Below are 22,134 nucleotides of genomic sequence, written 5' to 3'. Positions count from 1 at the left end.
TACATTGCGAGTTGAGTAACGGATATATTCAATGTTTTCAGAGATGAAAGCGCCAGTGAACCTGCCTAAAATATGTGCGCCTAACACTACTCCCCACCCGACATGTTTCGCCGCGATGCGGCTTCGTCAGGGGTTCGGGGTATTAGCATCGGCGCTCGACGGAGAGCCAGATTTTATTAGCCAAGCCACACCCCTCATTTGCTGACGATCCCTAACACTATTGGGCGCAGCAGAGGGGATGTGACATCGATACAATGTATCCACAGGAGCCTAGTGATTACGTGATCATCGCATCATTCAGATGCGTCCCTGTCCCATTGTTTCATCCCCATTCTATATTAAGTTTACAAACCCTACTGCGTCATTCACCCATAGTTCCCTATGTGAGATGGATATCATTCTGTAACATCATATACTATTCTAGTCCTATAAGAAAAAACTCCACCTCCGGCCACTCCTCATTTGTAGGATATGGATTGACTTACAAAATGTATAATAATATTTTATTGTTAGTCAATAACAATTATATTGTAATTCACAAGTTATGTGAATTACATAACTAGCACATAACCAATACCTATATGAAGGCAGAATAGGAGAAGCCTTCATTCAGCCTGTTCGGGGCCATGTTTGATAGTCTATAGATCCACCTGGCCTCTTCTTTAAGAAGTTTCAGGTCAATATTTCCACACCGGGGACCCAGTTTGACCTGGGATAGGCCCCAGAATTTTAAAACATCAACTTTGCCATTACGAGCATATGAAATATGTCTGTATAACGACGTGTCCTTTTTCGTATTTATTGCACTTATATGGCCAGAAATCCTCCTTCTTAGCTCTTGAACTGTCTTTCCAACATATAATTTAGGGCATGTACACAAAGCTATATAGACTAATCCACTGCTTTTGCAGTTGAACCATTCTCTGATTTCATATTCTCGTCCATCCACTGGGTTAGAAAATCTTTTTATTTTGGGTAGAAATTTACAGAAAGTACAGTTCCCACATGGATAAGAACCTGTCACCTTAGATTTTAACCATGTGCTATTATCCTGTCCAATCTTAGGGAGAAAACTATGTACCAATTGGTCCTTCAAGTTTGGTCCCCGTCTGAACGTAACACTTGGGTGGGGCGGCAGCACCCGGCGCAGATCCGGATCACTCGTGAGTATTTTCCAGTACTTTCTCAAGATGTTAGTCATGAGATGATGATGGCTATCAAATGTGCCTATACATCGAATGGTTCTGCTGTCCTGGGAGGTCCCAGAGGGAATGTCCCCACAATTAAGGAGGGTATCCCTCCTGGTGTCCCTCACTCGGTTATAGGCTCTTTTTAGAGCTTTCCGAGGGTATCCCCTAGCACGGAATATTCTATATAAGTCATCTGCTTGAATTTTGAACAGCTCATCTGTCGAGCAATTTCTTCTGGCACGTAAATACTGCCCAAACAGTATACCATTTTTCAGGGCAGTTGGATACCAGCTCGACCAGTGAAGAAAACTGTTAGTTGATGTGGACTTGCGATAAATATCTGTCTGGATCTGTCCATTTTCATCCTTCTGTATTTTAAGATCCAAAAAATTTATTTAATTTGGATGAATTTCAAACGTGAAATGCATTCCAATATCATTATTATTGAGTTTGTCCACAAATTCATGGAAACATGCCCTCTCCCCCTCCCAGAACAGCAGAACATAATCGATAAATCTACCCCAGTAACTAATATGCTTTGTGTACGGATCCAAGGCCTCAGAAAAAACAATTTTACCCTCCCACCACCCAAGAAATAAATTTGCGAAGGTTGGTGCACAAGGTGTACCCATCGCGGTCCCATTTATCTGGTGAAAATAAGTGCCATTACATAAAAAATAATTGTGCGTGAGAATAAATTGTAGTAACCGCAAAACAAATTCATTATGTGCATAGAAAGACGTGCTTTTAGTGTACAGAAAGGATTTTACCGCCTGAATAACTAATTTGTGCTCAATGTTAGTATACAAGGCCTCGACATCGAGGCTGGCCAAGAAAGTGGATTTCGATAAAGTGACATTATTTATCTTTGATAAGACATCATTAGTGTACTTTATATAGGACGGTAAAACCGTGACAAAAGGCCTTAATATCATGTCAACGTATTCACTAGCAGGCTGAGTAAGTGCATCATTTCCAGATAATATGGGTCTACCCGGTATTGGGACCTTATTCTTATGCACTTTCGGAAGTGCATAGAAAGTTGCAATGGTGGGGTGTTTATTAAACAGGAAATCATATTCTTCTTTGGAGATTAACTGACCATCCCTGGCCTCTTTTAAAATTACATGCAGTTCCGCAAGGTACTAGTCTGTAGGATTCTTGTCCAAGATCTCATAGACTTTATTGTCACTCAATAATCTTTCCACCATCAACTCATAGTCGATACGGTTTTGTATCACTATGTTCCCCCCTTTATCGCTTGACTTAATCACAATCTCATTATCCTTTTTTTTTTTTGAGATTCCAGGGCAGCTAGTTCTTCGCTCCCAAGGTTAATGGAACTACCCAGTTAATTTTTAACAGTTCTGATCTCCTCAGTGACCATGTCCACAAAGGTCTCTATGTTTTTATACTGAGAGAACGCTGGAGTCCATTTAGATCTAGGTTTCAAATCAGTTAGTGGGGGTTCAACTGCAGTACAGGTGCCTTCGCTTTCCGCATATAGGCTCTCCAAGGTTTGAAGTGCCTTCTGTTCCTTCTGAATTAATTTATGTGAATCCTGTGTGAAACTCAAGTGCTGTTTATGAAGTGCAAGTTTGCGTGCAAAAAGATTTATATCTTTAACCCAATTAAATTTATCACACTGTGGTACTGGTGTAAATGTGAGGCCCCTACATAATAAGTCAATTTGTGACTTCGTGAAGTTTTTAGAGGAGGATAGATTTATAACCCGAGTTGTACTCGGCATATCATACACCGCCATGCTGCCAACCCCATCACAGTGTACTAACTCTCTTTGGGACTGTACCTCAGTTCCCTCCAGACCGGAAACTGCCCCTTTCTGCTGTATTACTTGGTTGAATAAGCCCATTTCTCCCTGTCCCTTAATTGCACCCCTGGTTGACCTAAAAAAAGGGGGGCTATTGATGGCATGGCAGATGGATTTGTGGGAAATTGTCCCATAGGCATTGTTAATGACAAACCACTTGTTGTGGGATCCACAGGCGGTACCTGATCTGTCCTTGTTGTAGTAACTGTAGTGGCACTCCTTGAAAAGTTCATACTGGGAGTTTTTTGACCCCCACTGGATGATGGGTGTCCCTCTATTAATGCTGATGTAAATAAAGAGGGGCCACCACTGTTTAAGGATTGACCGCCTCTAGGTGCTGATTTTACGCCCACATAGCACCTAGAGGCTCATTAGCATATTATAAAAGTGCTTATTTTATCAGAACGGCTGCAGGGAGAAATATAAAAAACACTCTTATGTACTGCTGACATTAGCACATCGCTAATGTCAGTCAGCTACATAACAGAAATTCTGATGGTAGAAACCCTTTAATGGCTGGAGAGGTGTTATTTTCATTAAATTATGTGCCCTTTTTTTCTCTAAACATACCTTTGCTCATTGTGGCCAAAGAGTTCTGTTTTAACCTAATCAGTCCACAAGACTTGTTTCCAAAATGCATCAGCCTTGTTTAGATGTTATTTTGCAAACTTCTGATGTGGCGAGGATGCATGAGAGTTTTATTCTGATGACTCTTCCATGAAGGCCATATTTGTGCATATGAACAGTAGAATAATGTACCACAACTCCAGAGTCTGCTAAATTTTTCTCAAGGTCTTTTTTGCAGTCAAGTTGGGTTTTTGATTTGCCTTTATAGCAATCCTACGAGCAGCTGTCTCTGAAATTTTTCTTGATCTCCCAGACCATCTCTTGACCTCCATTGATCCTGTTAACTGCCAATTCTTAATTATATTTTGAACTGAGGAAATGGCAACCTGAAAACACTTTGCTATCTTCTTATAACCTTCTCCTGCTTTGCGGTCCTAAACAATTTCCATTTTCAGAGAGTGTTAGGCAGCTGCTTAGAAGAAACCATGGCTGCTGTTTTTTTGGGACAAGGTTAAATGAGTCTGGATATTTATAAAGCTTTGCAATTTGCATCACTGGCCTTTCCCAATGATGATTGTGAACAAGCCTTAACCCTAATAGGCTATTTAAGGTCTGAGACCTCAATCAAAGTTATCTAAAAATGCTAAAATCTCCTTGGTTTTCCATACTTTTTCAAGGTCCAGCTTTCCTATTTTTACTCTAAAATTGTACAAAACCAAAATAATACACAGATATTCCTTAAAATGTTGAAGTGTGTTTCATCTTTAACTTTATGCCTTTTGGAGAGCATTTCAAATTCAACTTGCTTAACTGTTCACAATAACAGTAATTTTGGCTAGGGGTGCCAAAACTTTATGGCTAATTTCAGCTATATATATAAGGGAGACATTGTGGGCAGCAGCAGGGAGCGAGGAGAGTCTTCACTGCTCAGTATTGCGCTGTGCTGGACAGTGAAGATCGGCTACTCCTTGCCAAAAGACAACTTCAGGGGCAGTTTTATCATGAAAAAAGCAAAAATCAATACGTAAAGTTTATTGCAAAAATTATTAGTATCACTTGCCTTACACATTTGGAAAAATGGCAGTTACACTTAAAATTTGTGTTTATGAGCTCTCAGGAGTTCAGAGATCATGGCTACAGACTGAGCTATTAGACTGATGGATTTTACTGAAACAGACAGAGCAAAATGAATTATGTGTGAAAAGGTGCTGGATGTAGAGGAGAAGTATTTAAGAATATTAATAAAGACCTACAGGAAAAACATTTATTTAACCCAAAATAAATACAATGGACTAAAACAAAACCATATATTTTTTTGCCTTCCAGTGATCTGTGAGTGCTCCGATTTAAGAAATAAAAAAAGACAATTACTACACTTGATGGCTGACATAAAAATTTTCTACATCTGCAACAGAAATGCATGGGGAAATTTTTTTCTTTTTTTTTCTTCTGTAATTAAAGGGGTTGTCCGGCTTTTTCTATTGATGACCTATCCTGAGGATAGGTCATCAATATCAGATCGCCCAACACCCGACACCCCCACCAATCAGCTGGGCCACTCCCGGTTTATCGAATCCATCTACCTACATCACTTCCTGTCTGGTCGCCGGATTCTTACCTCATTTCAGGTCTTTGGAACGCATGTGCGTTCCAAACCGGCGTCTTCATGGATTACTATGTTATACTTGGTTCAAGGTACCCCTGGACACCTATTTTATTGTAATTAGCCCATATTTGATGAACAGATGGGGGAAGGTGCTGTCTAAAAGTTGGGACCTTTATATTCTGTGTATGAGGGATTTGGTGATGGGGAGGGAGGGAAGGGGGGAGGGATTAAGGATAGGTGGATCCTTTATAAGGCGCCAAGTTTGGATTAGACATGGGGACACCGGTCATCTCTAGCCTACATCTGGGCTCCTGCTCCTAGAGGGTCTCGACTGTGGGACACCTAATAGAAAATCTTCATTGTGGAATCTTGCTGTTGGAGCATCACTCTCCACTCTCCTGACGAACCAGCCGTAGTACATAGCGGCTAGGGAAACGTAACGTTGGGATTTGTTTTTTGTCCTGTTTTTATGTCAGTATGTTGTGATTATGTTTTTCACTCAGTGTACTATAGGATAGGGCACTATAGGGTATACTAGGTTAGGTACGAGGACAGGGAGCCCCCTACCTTTAAGGGGTGTCCCTGGGATGAGCCTGTTTCTAGGGTCATATAGAGAATTATCTAGGTTATTTATTTTATATTATTTTTCACAAGTGTGACCTTGGCTATTGAATACTATCCACCAAGGACTTTTTTGTACCAACTATTCTGGATAAACCCCTTCCTGCTACATCATCACTGGCTGCCGATCTTTATCCTGAATTACCTCATCTAATGTGATTTCAGCTAACCGTGAGTAAATACTGAGTATTTCAGTGCATAATTCGATTATATAGTTTGTGCGTGTATCATATGTAATTTCAGCTAACCGTGAGTATATACTGAGTTTTTCAGTGCTGAATTCGATTATATAGTTGGTGCATTTACCCTATGCAATTTCAGCTAACCGTGAGTTAATACTGTATATATCGAATACTGGGTGTTATCACATAGTTCATCTTGTATGTGCTGTTCTGACCCTTTTTCTGTACGTAGGCCAGTTTTTAAAGCATATTCATTAAAAGGTATATTTTAATTTGGGAAGGTGTTCATGAGTATATATACACTTGTATACAGACACAGATTAATTATTTTCTTCACATAGACTTCTTCTCAGTCTAAAGAACATAGATCAGTTTCCTCAAGGAATGCAGGACACCTATACTTTATAGGTGATGATGCAGATATGGGAAGATAAACTCTTCTCAATAAAAAATCAATATGGAAACTAGGCCTAATTTGTTTAAATCTATTGTATACCACCATGCTGTTATTAATTAAAAAAAAGACCTATTTTTGTAAAGAACAAAGCACAAAATACAAAAAAGTAAGCTAAATTGATTTATGGAACTTTTTGAAGTATTGACCAAAAGTGCAACAATTTATAAAAACATTTTAAAAAATCCCGGAACTAAATCTAAAAGGTCAAAAGAAATACAAATATTACGATATACTTTTTTGGTAAACAATGGCTTTGTCTTTACAGTTTATAATGCAACGCAAAGAACAAACCAAAGCAAATGCAATTTGAGACAGGAAAGTCCTAATATTCTGGATACTATGAAACATAGGTATGTTAAGACATTTTAAATGGTAATGATACTGTAAACTATATAATAAAATTTAATTTTACATGGTTTATAAAAATACATTCTGTGAATCTGAAATGGTACACAGCAGTCTAAAAATTTACATAAACTTAGAATATAAAAAACAACAAAATATAATATCGTTACCAAAAAATTGGATGCTCCTTTCTACGTAGCAGATATTCTTCTTCACCATCTTGACCGTTTAAGTAGAGAGCGCCTTGTACTACTCTTGTACTATACAGATCATATGTCTGAGTGGCAGGAATAGAGTTTTATGCCCACTAAAGAGCCTGGAGGCAATGCTCTCAGAACATGCAGTTCATACATTTCACCGTCTTGCTGCCATAATCAATGCACTCTGGACCAACACACTCACAACAAGCGTTGTGAAACCACCGGTACTTCGATGCGCCCATAGATTCACAGGAAACTTTGCACTGATGGATAGACATGCAGTCGTCGAAGTATACCACTGTGCACATGTGTTCTGCAAAATAAAGACAGAAAAAATTATATGGTAAATCACTGGTAACTGGTGAATAGTCTTGAGTAGAAGTCTATAGACATAATGTGAATAGTGTGTAAGAACTTGTAGTGCTGCCTAGTTGTAAAGATTTTATCAAAACTGGTGTTAAAGAAAACTGGCTTAGTTGCCCCTAGCAAGCAATCAGATTTTGAAAGTTTAAAAAAATGAAAGGTGGAATCTTAGTTGGTTGCTATGGACAACTAATCCAGTTTTCTTTTACTCCAGTTTTGATAAATCTCCCCTATGATTTTAAATGGCAAGTGTAGGTATAGAATGAACGCTATGTAAATTATTCCTTCCCTCTAATCTTTATGAATGCTTTCTTTTGAAGAGCTACAGGAATAAGGAACTCAGGTACAAGTTTGTTAAAGGTAATGTGTCACCCACATTTTTTTTTTTTACCAATTAAAACCAAAAACATATTTTTGGTAATCTATACAAGATTATGGGGGTGGCCATCTTGCCTAAACTGCTTAGAGATATGCTTTACAGCAGTCACGTGGTCCTTAGGCCTCAAACGACAAGAGATGTTTATAGACTTCTATAGGAGAGTGTTCCAGGCAAGCTCCGTGACCCTACCAAAGGGTGGATTCACAAATATACCGTAATAATTAGACCTTACTGTATAAATGAAGGGTTGGCTTTCAGAAAAAATTCCTCTGGTAGGCCCAAGAAATTCCAGAATGATGCTGTATGACAGGCATTATCCCTCACTACGTAAAGAGCCATTCTCTTATATAAATGCAAATAGGGGAGCCACCATTTCTACTCCACCACAACCACACCTTTTTAGATAATTTTTTTCATGGAATAAATCCAATGAAGCAAAGGGGTTGAATTTGGAAACTTCTAAAACTGTGGGTCTTTGCCATGGTCCTTTTTTTCTGCCTAAGTTCAAAGTTATGAAGTATCACATGAACATCTCTATAAAGTTTTATTATATTGTGCTGCCCTCAATGAAAAACCCCAAACTTAAAATATACCAACATTTGGTGGCATAAAAAATTCTTCCTGCAGCTGGATGCAAAGGAGTGAATTTATCATAATCGTATACCAGTTTTATGGCATAGAAATTTCAAAAATTTTGGTGAAAGTCACAATTTTCAGGAAAAAAAATGGATGAGGCATGGGGTGGGAGGGGTGAGACTTACACAACCCAACTCTTACCAATAAATGCACCAGAAAACTGATGCACACTACATCAAATATCTACGCTAGCTCCTTAGTGGTGTAGATTTCATTTTCTTGTGCACTCCTGAAAATGGGAGAAAAGTATTAAAGGTTTTTTTTGTTCTATGTTCCTAACTAGGCAAATATAACAACTTTACAATTAACTCACTTTATCTGAAGTGCCTGATTTATCAGATTTCACTGAGGGTCACATGACCTGTAATGTCAGCTTCTCTCCCTGCTCTGATAAAGTTCTTTGCACAAGCCTGCAAATGAGAGTCACTGTGCTGGCCACGCCCCCCTTCACTGCCGAGCTGTCTGCTCTCTCCTAGGATTCTTAACCCCTTCAGCTGCACAGACTGGGTAGCTGCAGGCAGTGACAATTCTGGGAACAGAAGCTGACAGACTAGAGAGAGCATTGCACAAGAAGGTAGGGGGAAGATCCTGTGTGTATTAGCAGTGTCATTATACAGGTGGGACTTGTAGTTCTACACTTACAAGTTGCTGTTGATTCTCACAGCACTCAGGGCAGCTCTCGTATCCACTCCCTTAGCAGTGTCATTATACAGCTGGGACTTGTAGTCCTACACATACAACATGCTGCTGAGTCTCCCAGCAGGCAGACATGTCACTCAGGGCAGCTCTTGTATCCACTCCCTTAGCAGAGCAGGGGGAGGGGCAGAGATAGTTTTTGTAAACAAAGGGCCAGAAAAGAACCAGGGAAATGAGGAAATATATATATTTTTTTACATAAAACTTGCTTAGCTTGGTTATATCAGATTTTCAGTGCTATATATTTATTTTTTTCATAACTCGGACAACCCCTTTAATAATTTTCACGCATAAAATGCTAGCGAGTTTTTTTTTTTTTCTGATTTAGTCTTCATAAAGGAAATTTAGTCTTCATAAATTTTCTCACTGTTTTTAACAAACTATGTAAAAGAAGTACAGTCTCTGAAATCTATACTCATATGAAAAATAGGGCGTGAGGTGACTTAGCAGGAAACGCAACAAAACCAAAAACCCACAGGAATTAAATATTATAGTGACTTTACTGCTGGAAAATATGACCAGAGTCAAAGAGAGAAACTTGGCAAACCCTAAATACTTTGGGTGGTTAACACACACTTCCAACATGCTAGTTTAGTAATGTAATAAGAAAACAAAAGTAGTGAATGTACAGATATATAGGCGTTACAGTTTCTATAACCAGGACATGTTTGTTTTTCCATCTTTGCCACCCATTTTTCAGGAAGTTCTCTTCCGACACTTCTAAGATGTTTATCTTTCAACTACATCACCTCCGGAGTCACAGATCAGATTTAGACTCTGGGTTATATTAGGACGTCCTGAAAAAAGACACATCTGTACTGCCAAGCTCAAGGAGGTCAGGACACACTGAGTAAATACAAGGTTCTCAGGAAACCATTGCTTTACTTCATAATCCCCAAGAAACATTTTACAATCCTTTACAAAGATGTTGTTAAAAGGTTATATTGGCCTCTCTTTATGTCCGACTTTAAACTCACAGCCCGATCATCATCAGAAGTCTCAATAAATGTCAAGAATAGAATAACATCAAAAGCCTCCTTGGACAATGCCCTTGTGCTAGAATGGTCTCCAGTGATAAGAGGATCATAGGGTGTCTGCTGTTAGAACCACCAACGATCAAGTGTAATCTAAAGAATCACTCACTCTATTGGTAAAATCTGAGACAATTAGTCAATACATTTTGATCAAAACACATCTAAGCCCACCTACCAAGCGACAAGGTGGTCTCAGTTCAGGCGGGTCCTACGCTAAACCTGCCTATGCACCTTCATTTGTGAATACTTTGGAGAGAGTTCAGAGAAGAGCTACTAAACTGGTACATGGATTGCAGGATAAAACTTACCAGGAAAGATTAAAAGGACCTTAACATGTATAGCTTGGAAGAAAGACGAGACAGAGGGGATATGATAGAAACTTTTAAATACATAAAGGGAATCAACAAGGTAAAAGAGGAGAGAATATTTAATAGAAGAAAAACTGCTACAAGAGGACATAGTTTAAAATTAGAGGGGCAAAGGTTTAAAAGTAATATCAGGAAGTATTACTTTACTGAGAGAGTAGTGGATGCATGGAATAGCCTTCCTGCAGAAGTGGTAGCTGCAAATACAGTGAAGGAGTTTAAGCATGCATGGGATAGGCATAAGGCCATCCTTCATATAAGATAGGGCCAGGGGCTATCCATAGTATTCAGTATATTGGGCAGACTAGATGGGCCAAATGGTTCTTATCTGCCGACACATTCTATGTTTCTATGTAATACACTCCTATCTTGGGAGTAGTATTTATGTGCACCTTTGCCCCACCTATCTAATAGACGACCTTGATTAAGATGGTACATATAGTTGTGTGTGCTCCTCCTCCCATCGGTTGCTGCTGCACATGGAGGTAACTAGGAGCAACACACTATATGTGTGGGGTCTGCGCTCCTGAACATAAATGCATAACGGCATAGGCAGGTTTAGCGTTGGACCCGCCTGAACTGAGACCACTTTGTCGCTTGGTAGGTGGGCTTAGATGTGTTTTGATCAAAATGTATTGACTAAGTGTCTCAGATTTTACCAATAGAGTGAGGGGTTAGTCCATATGTTATGCTTGCATCTATTATTATAGTGTATGTGTAAGCTGAGGTTAGTTGTATTCCAGCCTTGGTTGGTGCTGGAGCCTTGCTCCTATCCTGGATATTCCATCTGTCCAGTGTGAGGGCCACCTAGTTTGACATCAATGTCTTCCTTATGTTTCCATGTATTCTACCCTACCTTCCCTTGTATTTGTTTGGTGTGGGTTATGTTCAGGTCTGTTGTATGTCTCGTTGTTGTTCCTTGCCTGAACTATCTTTGGTGCGTTTTGTCCTGCATGGATGCTAGACATTCCCTTGTATGTCTGTGCCTTCGGTGAGAGGGCTCCTGAGTTCCTTGGAGGGGGAACTACAAGTCAGTGAGCAGCTCTGCTTGGTGCCATCATGTATCCGGTTCATATAGGTGTCCAGGCAGTTTCTGGTGTGTTGCTGCGGTAGGTAAGTGCTAGTTGTTCTGGGTTCCTACCTGCCGAACAAGTTGCTTTTCACTGTCTTACCCTTTTCCTGCAGCTAGGCCAGTGGGAGACTTCTGGTTCATCCGTGCTTTGGAGGAACCAGTCGTCTCTGGTCCTGACTCTATTTAAGGGATCTTTAGGGTTAGTAGGGCCTGAGGTTCCTGTGTAGGAGTCCTCCTATCATCTGGGTCCGCTCATACGGTTAGGAGTCAGGGCGAGGTTTAGGGATGCATTAGGAGGTTCCCTGCTCCCTTTCCCCGGTGTCATAGCTTAGTCTCTATTCCTGCTTCCCATTGCTGCTCGATGTGGAGTTCCCCACACCGCACCGTGACAGTATGTCAAACTAAGGCCTCTCTGTGCTGGCCTTCGGAAGAGGGTGTCAGCATGTGTCGCCTGACGTTTTATGGTGTGCATGCTTGTCCTCCGGAGGGAGGGTGAAAGGGGATTTTCTGTTAACAGTGCAGTTCTCGGAAACAGTGGTTGACGTTGTTGTATGAACCGTTACTTGTGTTTGAATCTCCCCTCGTCCATTTCTCAGTGGTTCCTGACTCTTTTGTCGCGTGTGCTGGCTGCATTCCTTTTGTACTGGCTTTGGTGTTTGCTGGTTGGGGATGCTTTCTGGCAGCGACCTTGTGTCTGAACTGGGTATGAGTTTGGATGCAGTGTTCAGTGCGGTCTCTCCTGGCTGTTTGTTGGCTGGCTGCCTGTTTCCTTGTTGATGGTACGGACGTGCTGGCGGCAGTTTTGGGTGACTTACTTGTGCTGACGCTGATCTTTACGCATTTCCCCCCCTACCCCTTTGTTTTGGGTGTTCCACTTAGCTTCTCCTTTTAGTTTTGGGGAGGGCTTTGAGGGGGAGGAGTGTCATGGCCGTGTCTTGGTCCCGGTGTAGTTTGCCGTGACACATCTGCCGTGCATGCAGTTGCCTGGGGCAACATGTTGTTTCTGCATGTGTGTGCACTGCTCCTGTTTCCTGGCCTCTCCCCAGTCTGATGGTTATGGGGTTAAAGTGTGTATCTTGGTGTGGTCTCATGGCTCTACTTATCCTGTTGCTGTGAGATGAGGTTAGTTGTATTCCAGCCTTGGTTGGTGCTGGAGCCTTGTTCCTGTCCTGGATATTCCATCTGTCCATTGTGAGGGCCACCTAGTTTGACATCAATGTCTTCCTTATGTTTCCATGTATTCTACCCTACCTTCCCTTGTATTTGTTTGGTGTGGGTTATGTTCAGGTCTGTTGTATGTCTCGTTGTTGTTCCATGTCTGGACGGTCGTTGGTGTGTTTTGTCCTGCATGGATGCTAGAAATTCCCCTGTATGTCTGTGTCTTCGGTGAGAGGGCTCCTTGGTTCCCCGGAGGGCGAACTACAAGTCAGTGAACAGCTCTGCCTGGTGCCATCATGTATCCGGTTCGTATGGGGGTCCAGGCAGTTTCCAATGTGTTGCTGCGGCAGGTAAGTGCTAGTTGTTCTGGGTTCTTACCTGCTGAACAAGTTGCTTTTTACTGCTTTTCCGGGAGATTATCTGTTTCTTCAGTATTAGGGAGCCCAGTGTGGGAACAGTATTTGGGATGGCACAATGAGGTATTCAGAAAGTGGAAAGGATGATGGCGGTCTGGTCCGAATGAAGATGTGGAGGAAAACAGAACGCTTACATCAGGGGAAACATCACTGCATGTAAGTTGTATGTAGTACTGTATTACCTTGTATGTTCTGCAGTGCTGTATGTAATATTTTGCAAGTATGTCTAACAGTAGGGCTGGAGAGAAGGGCTTAGGTTGAGAATTTGGCATCAGGGAGCACCATTTCAATTTTTACCTCAGGCAGCAGAAAGGCTAGGTGCATCCCTGGCAATGCACCTGCTGTCCCCATACACTTTAGAGCTTTGGCAAATTTCAATTAAATCAGCGTGTTTGGCCAACATTAACCCCTTCCCAACATCCGCCGTACATGTACAGTGGATGTCAGGTCTTTAAATGTGGAGCCCGCTCCGTGGCAGTTGCCATAACCACCAAGTGCCTGCCGTTTCATACAGCAGGCACCCGCAGGTAATGTCTGTAATTGGTGTAATGCCGACTGCAGACATGTAACCCCTTTAGATGCGGTTATAAAATGTGACCATGGTGTCTAAGAAGGCTAAAACCTGCAATTGCGCGGTTCAAGGTCAGGCGCGCTTTCCCCGGTGGAAATGTAATAATGAGCCGGAGCCGGTACAATGCTTCCAGGCTCATTGTAAGTATGGTTCCCAGTTCAGGCCAGCAGGTGGCAGCACTGCACTAGGATATAGTGATTTCTGTACAGAATAATGGAACAATTTCCATTATTCTGTACAAATTGCAATCTGATGATTGCAAGTTGTAGTCCACTTGGGGACCTAACAAAAAAAGTTTAAAATAAATAAATAAACTATATATTCAAAATCACCCCCCCTTCAAAACAAAAATAAACAGTAAAAAAAAAAAAAAACAACATCATGGGCACAGCAATATCCAGAAATGCCCATACTATTAAAATATAAAAAAAAGTTATTCCATGCGGTGAATGGTGTAACGGAAAAAAGAGATGGCCAATTTGCTGTTTTTTTCATCACTTTACGTCCAAAAATGTTTTAATAAAAAGTGATCCATGGTCCCCACACATCTCCGTAGAGACATAACTATAAAAAAAAAGTTATAGGGGTCAGAATATGGTGATGTAAAGAAAAAATAATTATGTTTTATTTTTTTTTCGTATTGAAACTCAAGAAAAACTATACATATGTGGTATCGCCGGATTCGTACTGACCTGGAGAATGAAGAGCACAAGTCAGTTTTACTGCATAAGGAACGTCGTAAAATATATAAAAAAAAAAAATTAAAAAAAAATGTAAAACTGTGGCAGAACTCAGTTTTTTCCAGTTCCACCCCATTTTTAATTTTTTCCTGCTTCCCACTACATCCATTGCAATATTATGGTGGCACTAAAAAGTGCAACTTGTCCCACAAAAAACAAGCTCTCATACGGCTATGTGAACGGAAAAGTAGAAAAAAAGTTATGGCAGGGAGCGAAAAACGAAAACGCAAAAATGGAAAATCGCTGCATCAGGAAAGGGTTAATTTAATGTATGTGGCAATCTTATGGAATAAATGGTTAGCTAGATACCAATAAGAGGAAATGTAGCCCTGTAGAAGTCCCCGGTAATAGTCCTTGACTGTCTGAGCATACATAGCAGACCACTATCTTATGTGAAGTGTCAGCTTCAGACTTTTGGTCTGTAACTTCAAGCAATGCATTAATGGAGTTTTTCCTAGCAACAATGGGGGAGATATTTCAATCTGGTGTAAAGTAGAACTGGCCTAGTTGCCCATATCAACCAGATTTTTCATAACTCCTTTGCTATGGACAGCTAAGCCACTTCTATTTTACCCCAGTATGATAAATCTCCCCCAATATGCTTTATCCTAGTCATTGTGGTGGTAGTTTTCCCCTATTGATTTTATTGTGAAAAAGCTGCCAAGAAAACTTCATGTAAAACATTAAAAAAAACAAGCACTTGTAGGAAAAAATTTTATGGTAACAATTTCTTCAGATTTTTTTTGACATAGCCATAACTCTTCTGCAAAAGGTGTCTAGACTTTGAAAGATATTTATACAAGAATGGACCGGGCTGACCTATTCAGAAGACTTTCAAAAACTTTTATCTGTTCCAAAAATGCTTGGACCTTTCTAAACTACGATGCAGTACCAATGTTCTCTTTGACCGTGCTGTTCAGTTAGGCCATGATTTGGCTTTATGAAGGCGAGAAGCAAGACTGATGGGAGATTGAGTCGGGTCCTTGTGCATGACTAATGATATACCAGAGAATCAAGTTAAGGTGTAATCCAGTAATAAATATTGATGACCAATATTGATGATCATCAGTATCAAATCGGTCCGATACCCATGACCCCTCCCCCCCCCTTCTGATCAGCCGTATGAAGAGGCCGGCGCTCCGTGGCCATTTCCTAGGCCATGTGACATCACCGTACATCAGTCACATGGCCTAGTTTCAGCTCTGCCCCATTAAAGTGAATGGGGCTAGGGATAGGTCATCATTATCTGGATAATCCATTTAAAGGGATTTTCTGACATGCTGATATTGAAGACCTATCCTTAAAGGGGTTGTCCCACTTTGCTTTTTCAGTCTTACGAGCAGTAAATGTCCTGATAACTTCCTGGTTTGGCTCAGGCAGTTGAGTGAAGGCCGGCCACGCCTCCTCATGACTCACCCTGAGAGTTCAGTCCTTGCGTGCTCGTTCATGTGGATGAGTCATCCTTCTGGAGCCTGCAGAGTATGTAAAGCCCATCCCCCTGCTGGGGAATCACTAAGTGACCACTGACCAATGATAGTGAACTAATGTAGTAACTTGTGGCTGTCCTGCATTCTAATACACTTTTACACATAAAACCTGTGTTACAAACCCATTCTGTGCAGCAAAAACAATAAATCACTACAGCCCAAATGCATGTTAGCTAGTAGCCATATGATCTGTGCTAGATATAGATAGATATATTCACTGACTTATTACCCAGCTTTCCCGGTGTCTGATATTATCACTGACTTATTACCCAGCTTTCCCGGTATCAGATATTATCACTGACTTATTACCCAGCTTTCCCGGTGAACAATATTATTACAGACTTATTACCCAGCTTTCCCGGTGTACAATAATATTGTACACCGGGAAAGCTGGGTAATAAGTCAGTGATAATATCTGACACCGGGAAAGCTGGGTAATAAGTCAGTGATAATATCTGATACCGGGAAAGCTGGGTAATAAGTCAGTGATAATATCAGACACCGGGAAAGCTGGGTAATAAGTCTGTAATAATATTGTTCACCGGGAAAGCTGGGTAATAAGTATCTGATAATATCTGATACCGGGAAAGCTGGGTAATAAGTCTTATAGACTTATTACCCAGCTTTCCCGGTGTCTGATATTATCACTGACCTATTACCCAGCTTATGGGGGGGGGGGGGGGGGGCATCTGTGGATGGCACTTATGGGGGGGGGGGCATCTGTGGATAGCACTTATGGGGTGGGGGGATCTGTGGATGGCACTTATGGGGTGGGGGGATCTGTGGATGGCACTTATGGGGTGGGGGGCATCTGTGGATTGCCGCCTGGACTCCTTCTGGGCACCAGAGAGCACGGCGTCCTCTGTTGCTATGACGCCGTGCGCTCCCTCCTGCCGCTGGAATACAGTGATACTCTCTTATAGATCATAGCAGTATATCACTGTATTCCGGCTGCAGTAATGTCTCTATATAACGCCCACAGTAATGACCCCCAACTGCCCCCGGTAATGTTCATGCCCCCAGTAATGTCCCTATAGTGTCAACAGTAATTTCCCTCCACTGCCCCCAGTAATGTCCCCATAGTGCCCACAGTAAAGTGCACCTAGTAATCTCCCTATAGTGCCCATAGTAACTTCCTTCACTGCCCCCAGTAATCTCCCTTCAATGCACCCAGTAATCTCCCTATAGTGCCCATAGTAACTTTCCAAACTGCCCCCAGTAATGTCCCTACACTGCACCCACAGGCTGTCATCAGAAGATTACTAGCACTGGCGGCGGGCCAAGTCACTTACATGAAGCCCGCCCCGCCGGTCACCAGCAGCCTCTTGCTGAAGCTCCCAGGCGGCTCGCCGACAGCACTCATGGTTATGAGGTAAGAACTACCACAGGACCGGAGTAGAAGGACATGCTGCGTCCCGTCCAATGGCCGCCAGCTGATTGGACGCTCAGCATGATGTCACAGCCCATCCCGTTGCCTCTGCAGATGCGGCGGCTGGAGCTGCGAATGTCGCCGGGCAAGGTATAGGAGGAGATGCTGGGGCTCCTGCTGACTTTGTCGCGAGGTTTGGGGCAGTGGTAGTTTGATTCGGGACCCTGGCCCCGGATAAAAAGCATATAGATCATAGCAGTATATCACTGTATTCCGGCGGCAGGAGGGAGCGCACGGCGTCCTCGGTTGCTATGACGCTGTGCGCTCCCTCCTGCTGCCAGAAAACAGTAATACATTGCTATGATTGGGCGCCCGCGCAAAACTATGGGACGTGCGCGCTCACAGTGTGAGGGAGAGGCCGGCTGTAGGATCGCAATAGTTACCAGTGCGCAGGTGCGGCATGGATGCGGCCGGCGAGATGTGGCCGTATCCATGGGATACCAGCACAAACAAAGGAGAGAGAAAGGAGCGTTTTTAGGCTGAATGCTAAGTTTTTTTTAATTACATGTATTGGAAGAAATGTTCAGTGGGGGGCAATGATTTAATGTAACCTTATTTAATGAAGTGGGACAACCCCTTTAAGATAGATCATCAGCATCAGATCGGTGGGGGTCAGACTCTTTATGATCAGCTGTTTGAAGACGCTGCGGCCTCTTCCTAGGCCAGTCCCATCATGTTAATTGGTCACGTGGCCTAGGTGCTGCTCAGTCCCATTCAAGTGAATGGGGCTGAACTGCAGTACCAAACATGGCTACTATCCAATAGCTGCAAGGAAGCCACAGCACTCATTACAGTGAAGCAACCTCTTCAAACAGCTGATCAGCAGGGGAGTCCTTAGTGTTTAACCTGTGATGATCTGATATGGATTACTTATCCTGAAGATAGGTCATCAATATCGGAATCTCGGAAAAACATTTTAAAGGTTTTCTTGGTACCTGCGTTTTTATAGGCCGTGCAAAGCTTGGAAAATTTGCAGACCCATGGTCACACTATGCTGTCACTAAAAATAGAAAGGTCAGTAGAGTGCAAGTAAGCACAGCATTTCACTGTGTATTTACACGGCCATTTTAAAGGGGTTCTAACATTTCAGGCAACAAGTGGAAATATGACTGTCCTAGAGATTTCAACCGCCTATTGCACATATGACTTGCTGACATTCCAGTTTTACGGTCATGAACACAGTGTAAACACACTCCATTTCTTCCTGCCCCAAGGATTTTTATTTGTTCCTTTAACCGGGATCAAACAGCAACATTTCCAATAAATTACTTTAATGTGACACATCTGCTTCGCCCCTTCCTTCATGCAAGAAGTTAAGTTCTGCGTATCTTGCTGTGAAATAATTTAACACAGAAACATAGTTAGTCCTCAAATACAGAACTGTGTCTGTATTGCGGTCTGCAAACCAGAGATCCACAAAATATGGACACCAGGGGCGGACACAGGCAGCCATGGGCCCCTGTGCAAAGGATGGGGCGAAGCATAACTATACACACCCAGTCCCCTTAATGCCCCCACATAGTAATTATTCCCCCTTTGTGCCAGTACATAGTAGTTATGTCCAGATATGTGCCCCCTTCACAGGAAGTAAAAATATAAAGAAAAATTATATATATATATATATATATATATATATATACACACACACATACAGTGGGATGCGAAAGTTTGGGCAACCTTGTTAATCATCATGATTTTCCTGTATAAATCGTTGGTTGTTTTGATAAAAAATGTCAGTTAAATATATCATATAGGAGACACACACAGTGATATTTGAGAAGTGAAATGAAGTTTATTGGATTTACAGAAAGTGTGCTATAATTGTTTAAACAAAATTAGGCAGGAGCATAAATTTGGGCACTGTTGTAATTTTATTGATTCCAAAACCTTTAGAACTAATTATTGGAACTCAAATTGGCTTGGTAAGCTTAGTGACCCCTGACCTACATACACAGGTGAATCCAATTATGAGAAAGAGTATTTAAGGGGGTCAATTGTAAGTTTCCCTCCTCTTTTAATTTTCTCTGAAGAGTAGCAACATGGGGGTCTCAAAACACCTCTCAAATGACCTGAAGACAAAGATTGTTCCCCATCATGGTTTAGGGGAAGGATACAGAAAGCTGTCTCAGAGATTTCAGCTGTCTGTTTCCACAGTTAGGAACATATTGAGGAAATGGAAGACCACAGGCTCAGTTCAAGTTAAGGCTTGAAGTGGCAGACCAAGAAAAATCTCGGATAGACAGAAGCGACGAATAGTGAGAACAGTCAGAGTCAACCCACAGACCAGCACCAAAGACCTACAACATCATCTTGCTACAGATGGAGTCACTGTGCATCGTTCAACCATTCGGCGCACTTTACACAAGGAGATGCTGTATGCGAGAGTGATGCAGAGGAAGACTTTTCTCCGCCCACAGCACAGAAAGTGCCGCTTGAGGTGGGCTAAAGCACATTTGGACAAGCCAGCTTCATTTTGGAATAAGGTGCTGTGGACTGATGAAACTAAAATTGAGTTATTTGGCCATAACAAGGGGCGTTATGCATGGAGGAAAAAGAACACAGAATTCCAAGAAAAACACCTGCTACCTACAGTAAAATATGGTGGTGGTTCCATCATGCTGTGGGGCTGTGTGGCCAGTGCAGGGACTGGGAATCTTGTCAAAGTTGAGGTATGCATGGATTCCACTCAGTATCAGCAGATTCTGGAGACCAATGTCCAGGAATCAGTGACAAAGCTGAAGCTGTGTCGGGGCTGGATCTTTCACCAAGACAACGACCCTAAACACTGCTCAAAATCCACTAAGGCATTTATGCAGAGGAACAAGTACAACGTTCTGGAATGGCCATCTCAGTCCCCAGACCTGAATATAATTGAAAATCTGTGGTGTAACTTAAAGAGAGCTGTCCATGCTCGGAAGCCATCAAACCTGAATGAACTAAAGATGTTTTGTAAAGAGGAATGGTCCAAAATACCTTCAACCAGAATCCAGACTCTCATTGGAACCAACAGGAAGCGTTTAGAGGCTGTAATTTCTGCAAAAGGAGGATCTACTAAATTTTGATTTCATTTCTTTTTTGTGGTGCCCAAATTTATGCACCTGCCTAATTTTGTTTAAACAATTATAGCACACTTTCTGTAAATCCAATAAACTTCATTTCACTTCTCAAATATCACTGTGTGTGTCTCCTATATGATATATTTAACTGACATTTTTTATCGTAACAACCAACGATTTATACAGGAAAATCATGACGATTAACAAGGTTGCCCAAACTTTCGCATCCCACCGTATATATATATATATATATATACACACACACACACACACACACACACCTAGTTCCTCATGATCACAGTTCAGCCGCTGGCGCTCCACAGCAGTAGCAGGATGTAGTGTCACACATTGCTCTGCTGGTCTGTGTAGGAGGAGGAGCACAGCAGATTCCCTGGCGCACCGCTCCTCCTCCTACACAGACCAGCAGTGTGATGTGCGATACTACATCCTGCTAGTGCTCTGGAGCCAGGTCCATATTTAGATTTGATGCTGCTCTAAGCACTTTAGTGCCAGCTTTCTCCCCCCCAATGAAGTCCATAGCTGATGGTAAAATGCTCCCTAGGCCTTCAGCTATCCCTCAGGACTCCCTCATACACTTGGACAATTAAAGGACTGACCTGTTACGTGTGCGCTTGGCAGCTGAAGGCATCTGTGTTGGTGCCATGTTCTTATGTGTCCGCATTGCTGAGAAAAATTATGTTTTATTATATACAAACGGGGGCGTTACCATTACACCTAGAGGCTCCGCTCCCTCTGTAACTGCCGCGCCTTCTGCACTTTAACATGGCCCGGTGGGATGACATTTTCACTGCCAGGCCCTGTCAAAGTAGACAGGGAGCAGCAGTTGCAGAGACAGCAGAGCCTCTAGGTGTAATGGTAATGCCACCGTTGCTCCTAGAGGATAATTTGCATATATTCAAATATTCATTTTTTTCCCTCAATAATGCAGGCATATATGAACATGGGCCCAACACAGACCGACACTGATGGGTGGCTTTAGCGCTGCCCTAGCATTTTACAGGCTAAGGCAGCACTAAAGCATGTCCATTAGTGTCACCCGGCTCACTGCCAGGCGGAAGCCACGCCCAAATAGTATTCACAGTGGTAATAAGGCTCCCTACAGTGCCCTCAGTACTAATAAGGCCTCCCTATAGGGCACCTCTTATAATCTATAAGGCACTTCTATGGAGCCCTCAGTAGTAGTAGTAGTAATGCCCTTCACCACTGTCCACAGTATTTATAATGTTTCCTGCAGTGCCCCCTGTAATTATAATACCTCCTGCCGTACCCGCGGAGTTATAATAATCTCTGTAGTGCCCCCATAAATTATAATGCCCGTCCTCCCCCTCCAGTCTTCTATACCATGCAGTCCCATGTAAATAACACCAGTCGTCTCCCACCAGTCTTCTATATGATACAGTCCCATGTAAAAAAAAACAACACTATCTTCCGTACAGTCTTCTATACCATGTAGTCCCATGTAAATAACACCAGTCCTCTCCCTACAGACCCATGTAAATAACTTCTCTTCCTTACAGTTCTCTATAACATACAGTCCAATGTAAATAACTTAAATCCCCTCTTTCACCCCCCTCCAACACATAGTCCCATATAAATAACATCACTCCTTACCCTCTAGTCTTCTAAAATATCCAGTCCCATGTAAATAACACCAGTCATCTCCCTCCAATCTTCTATAACATACAGTCCCATGTAAAAAACATATCTTTCTT

General features: G+C 42.0%; 1 protein-coding gene across 1 annotated transcript in view; it reads right to left on the bottom strand.

Annotated features, from left to right (window-relative positions):
- Positions 1 to 6,301: 6,301 nt before the first annotated feature.
- TWSG1 (twisted gastrulation BMP signaling modulator 1) overlaps positions 6,302 to 22,134 on the bottom strand; it is a 43,949-nt gene continuing 28,116 nt past the window's right edge. Inside the window, exon 5 of the mRNA XM_040432928.1 lies at positions 6,302 to 7,312. Coding sequence (XP_040288862.1) covers positions 7,131 to 7,312 — 182 coding nt within the window. The 3' untranslated portion in view covers positions 6,302 to 7,130. The remainder of the gene's footprint in view (positions 7,313 to 22,134) is intronic.

The sequence above is a fragment of the Bufo bufo genome, chromosome 5 (genome assembly GCF_905171765.1).
Source record: "Bufo bufo chromosome 5, aBufBuf1.1, whole genome shotgun sequence".
NCBI lineage: Eukaryota > Metazoa > Chordata > Amphibia > Anura > Bufonidae > Bufo > Bufo bufo.
This window is presented reverse-complemented; position numbering and strand designations above follow the sequence as displayed.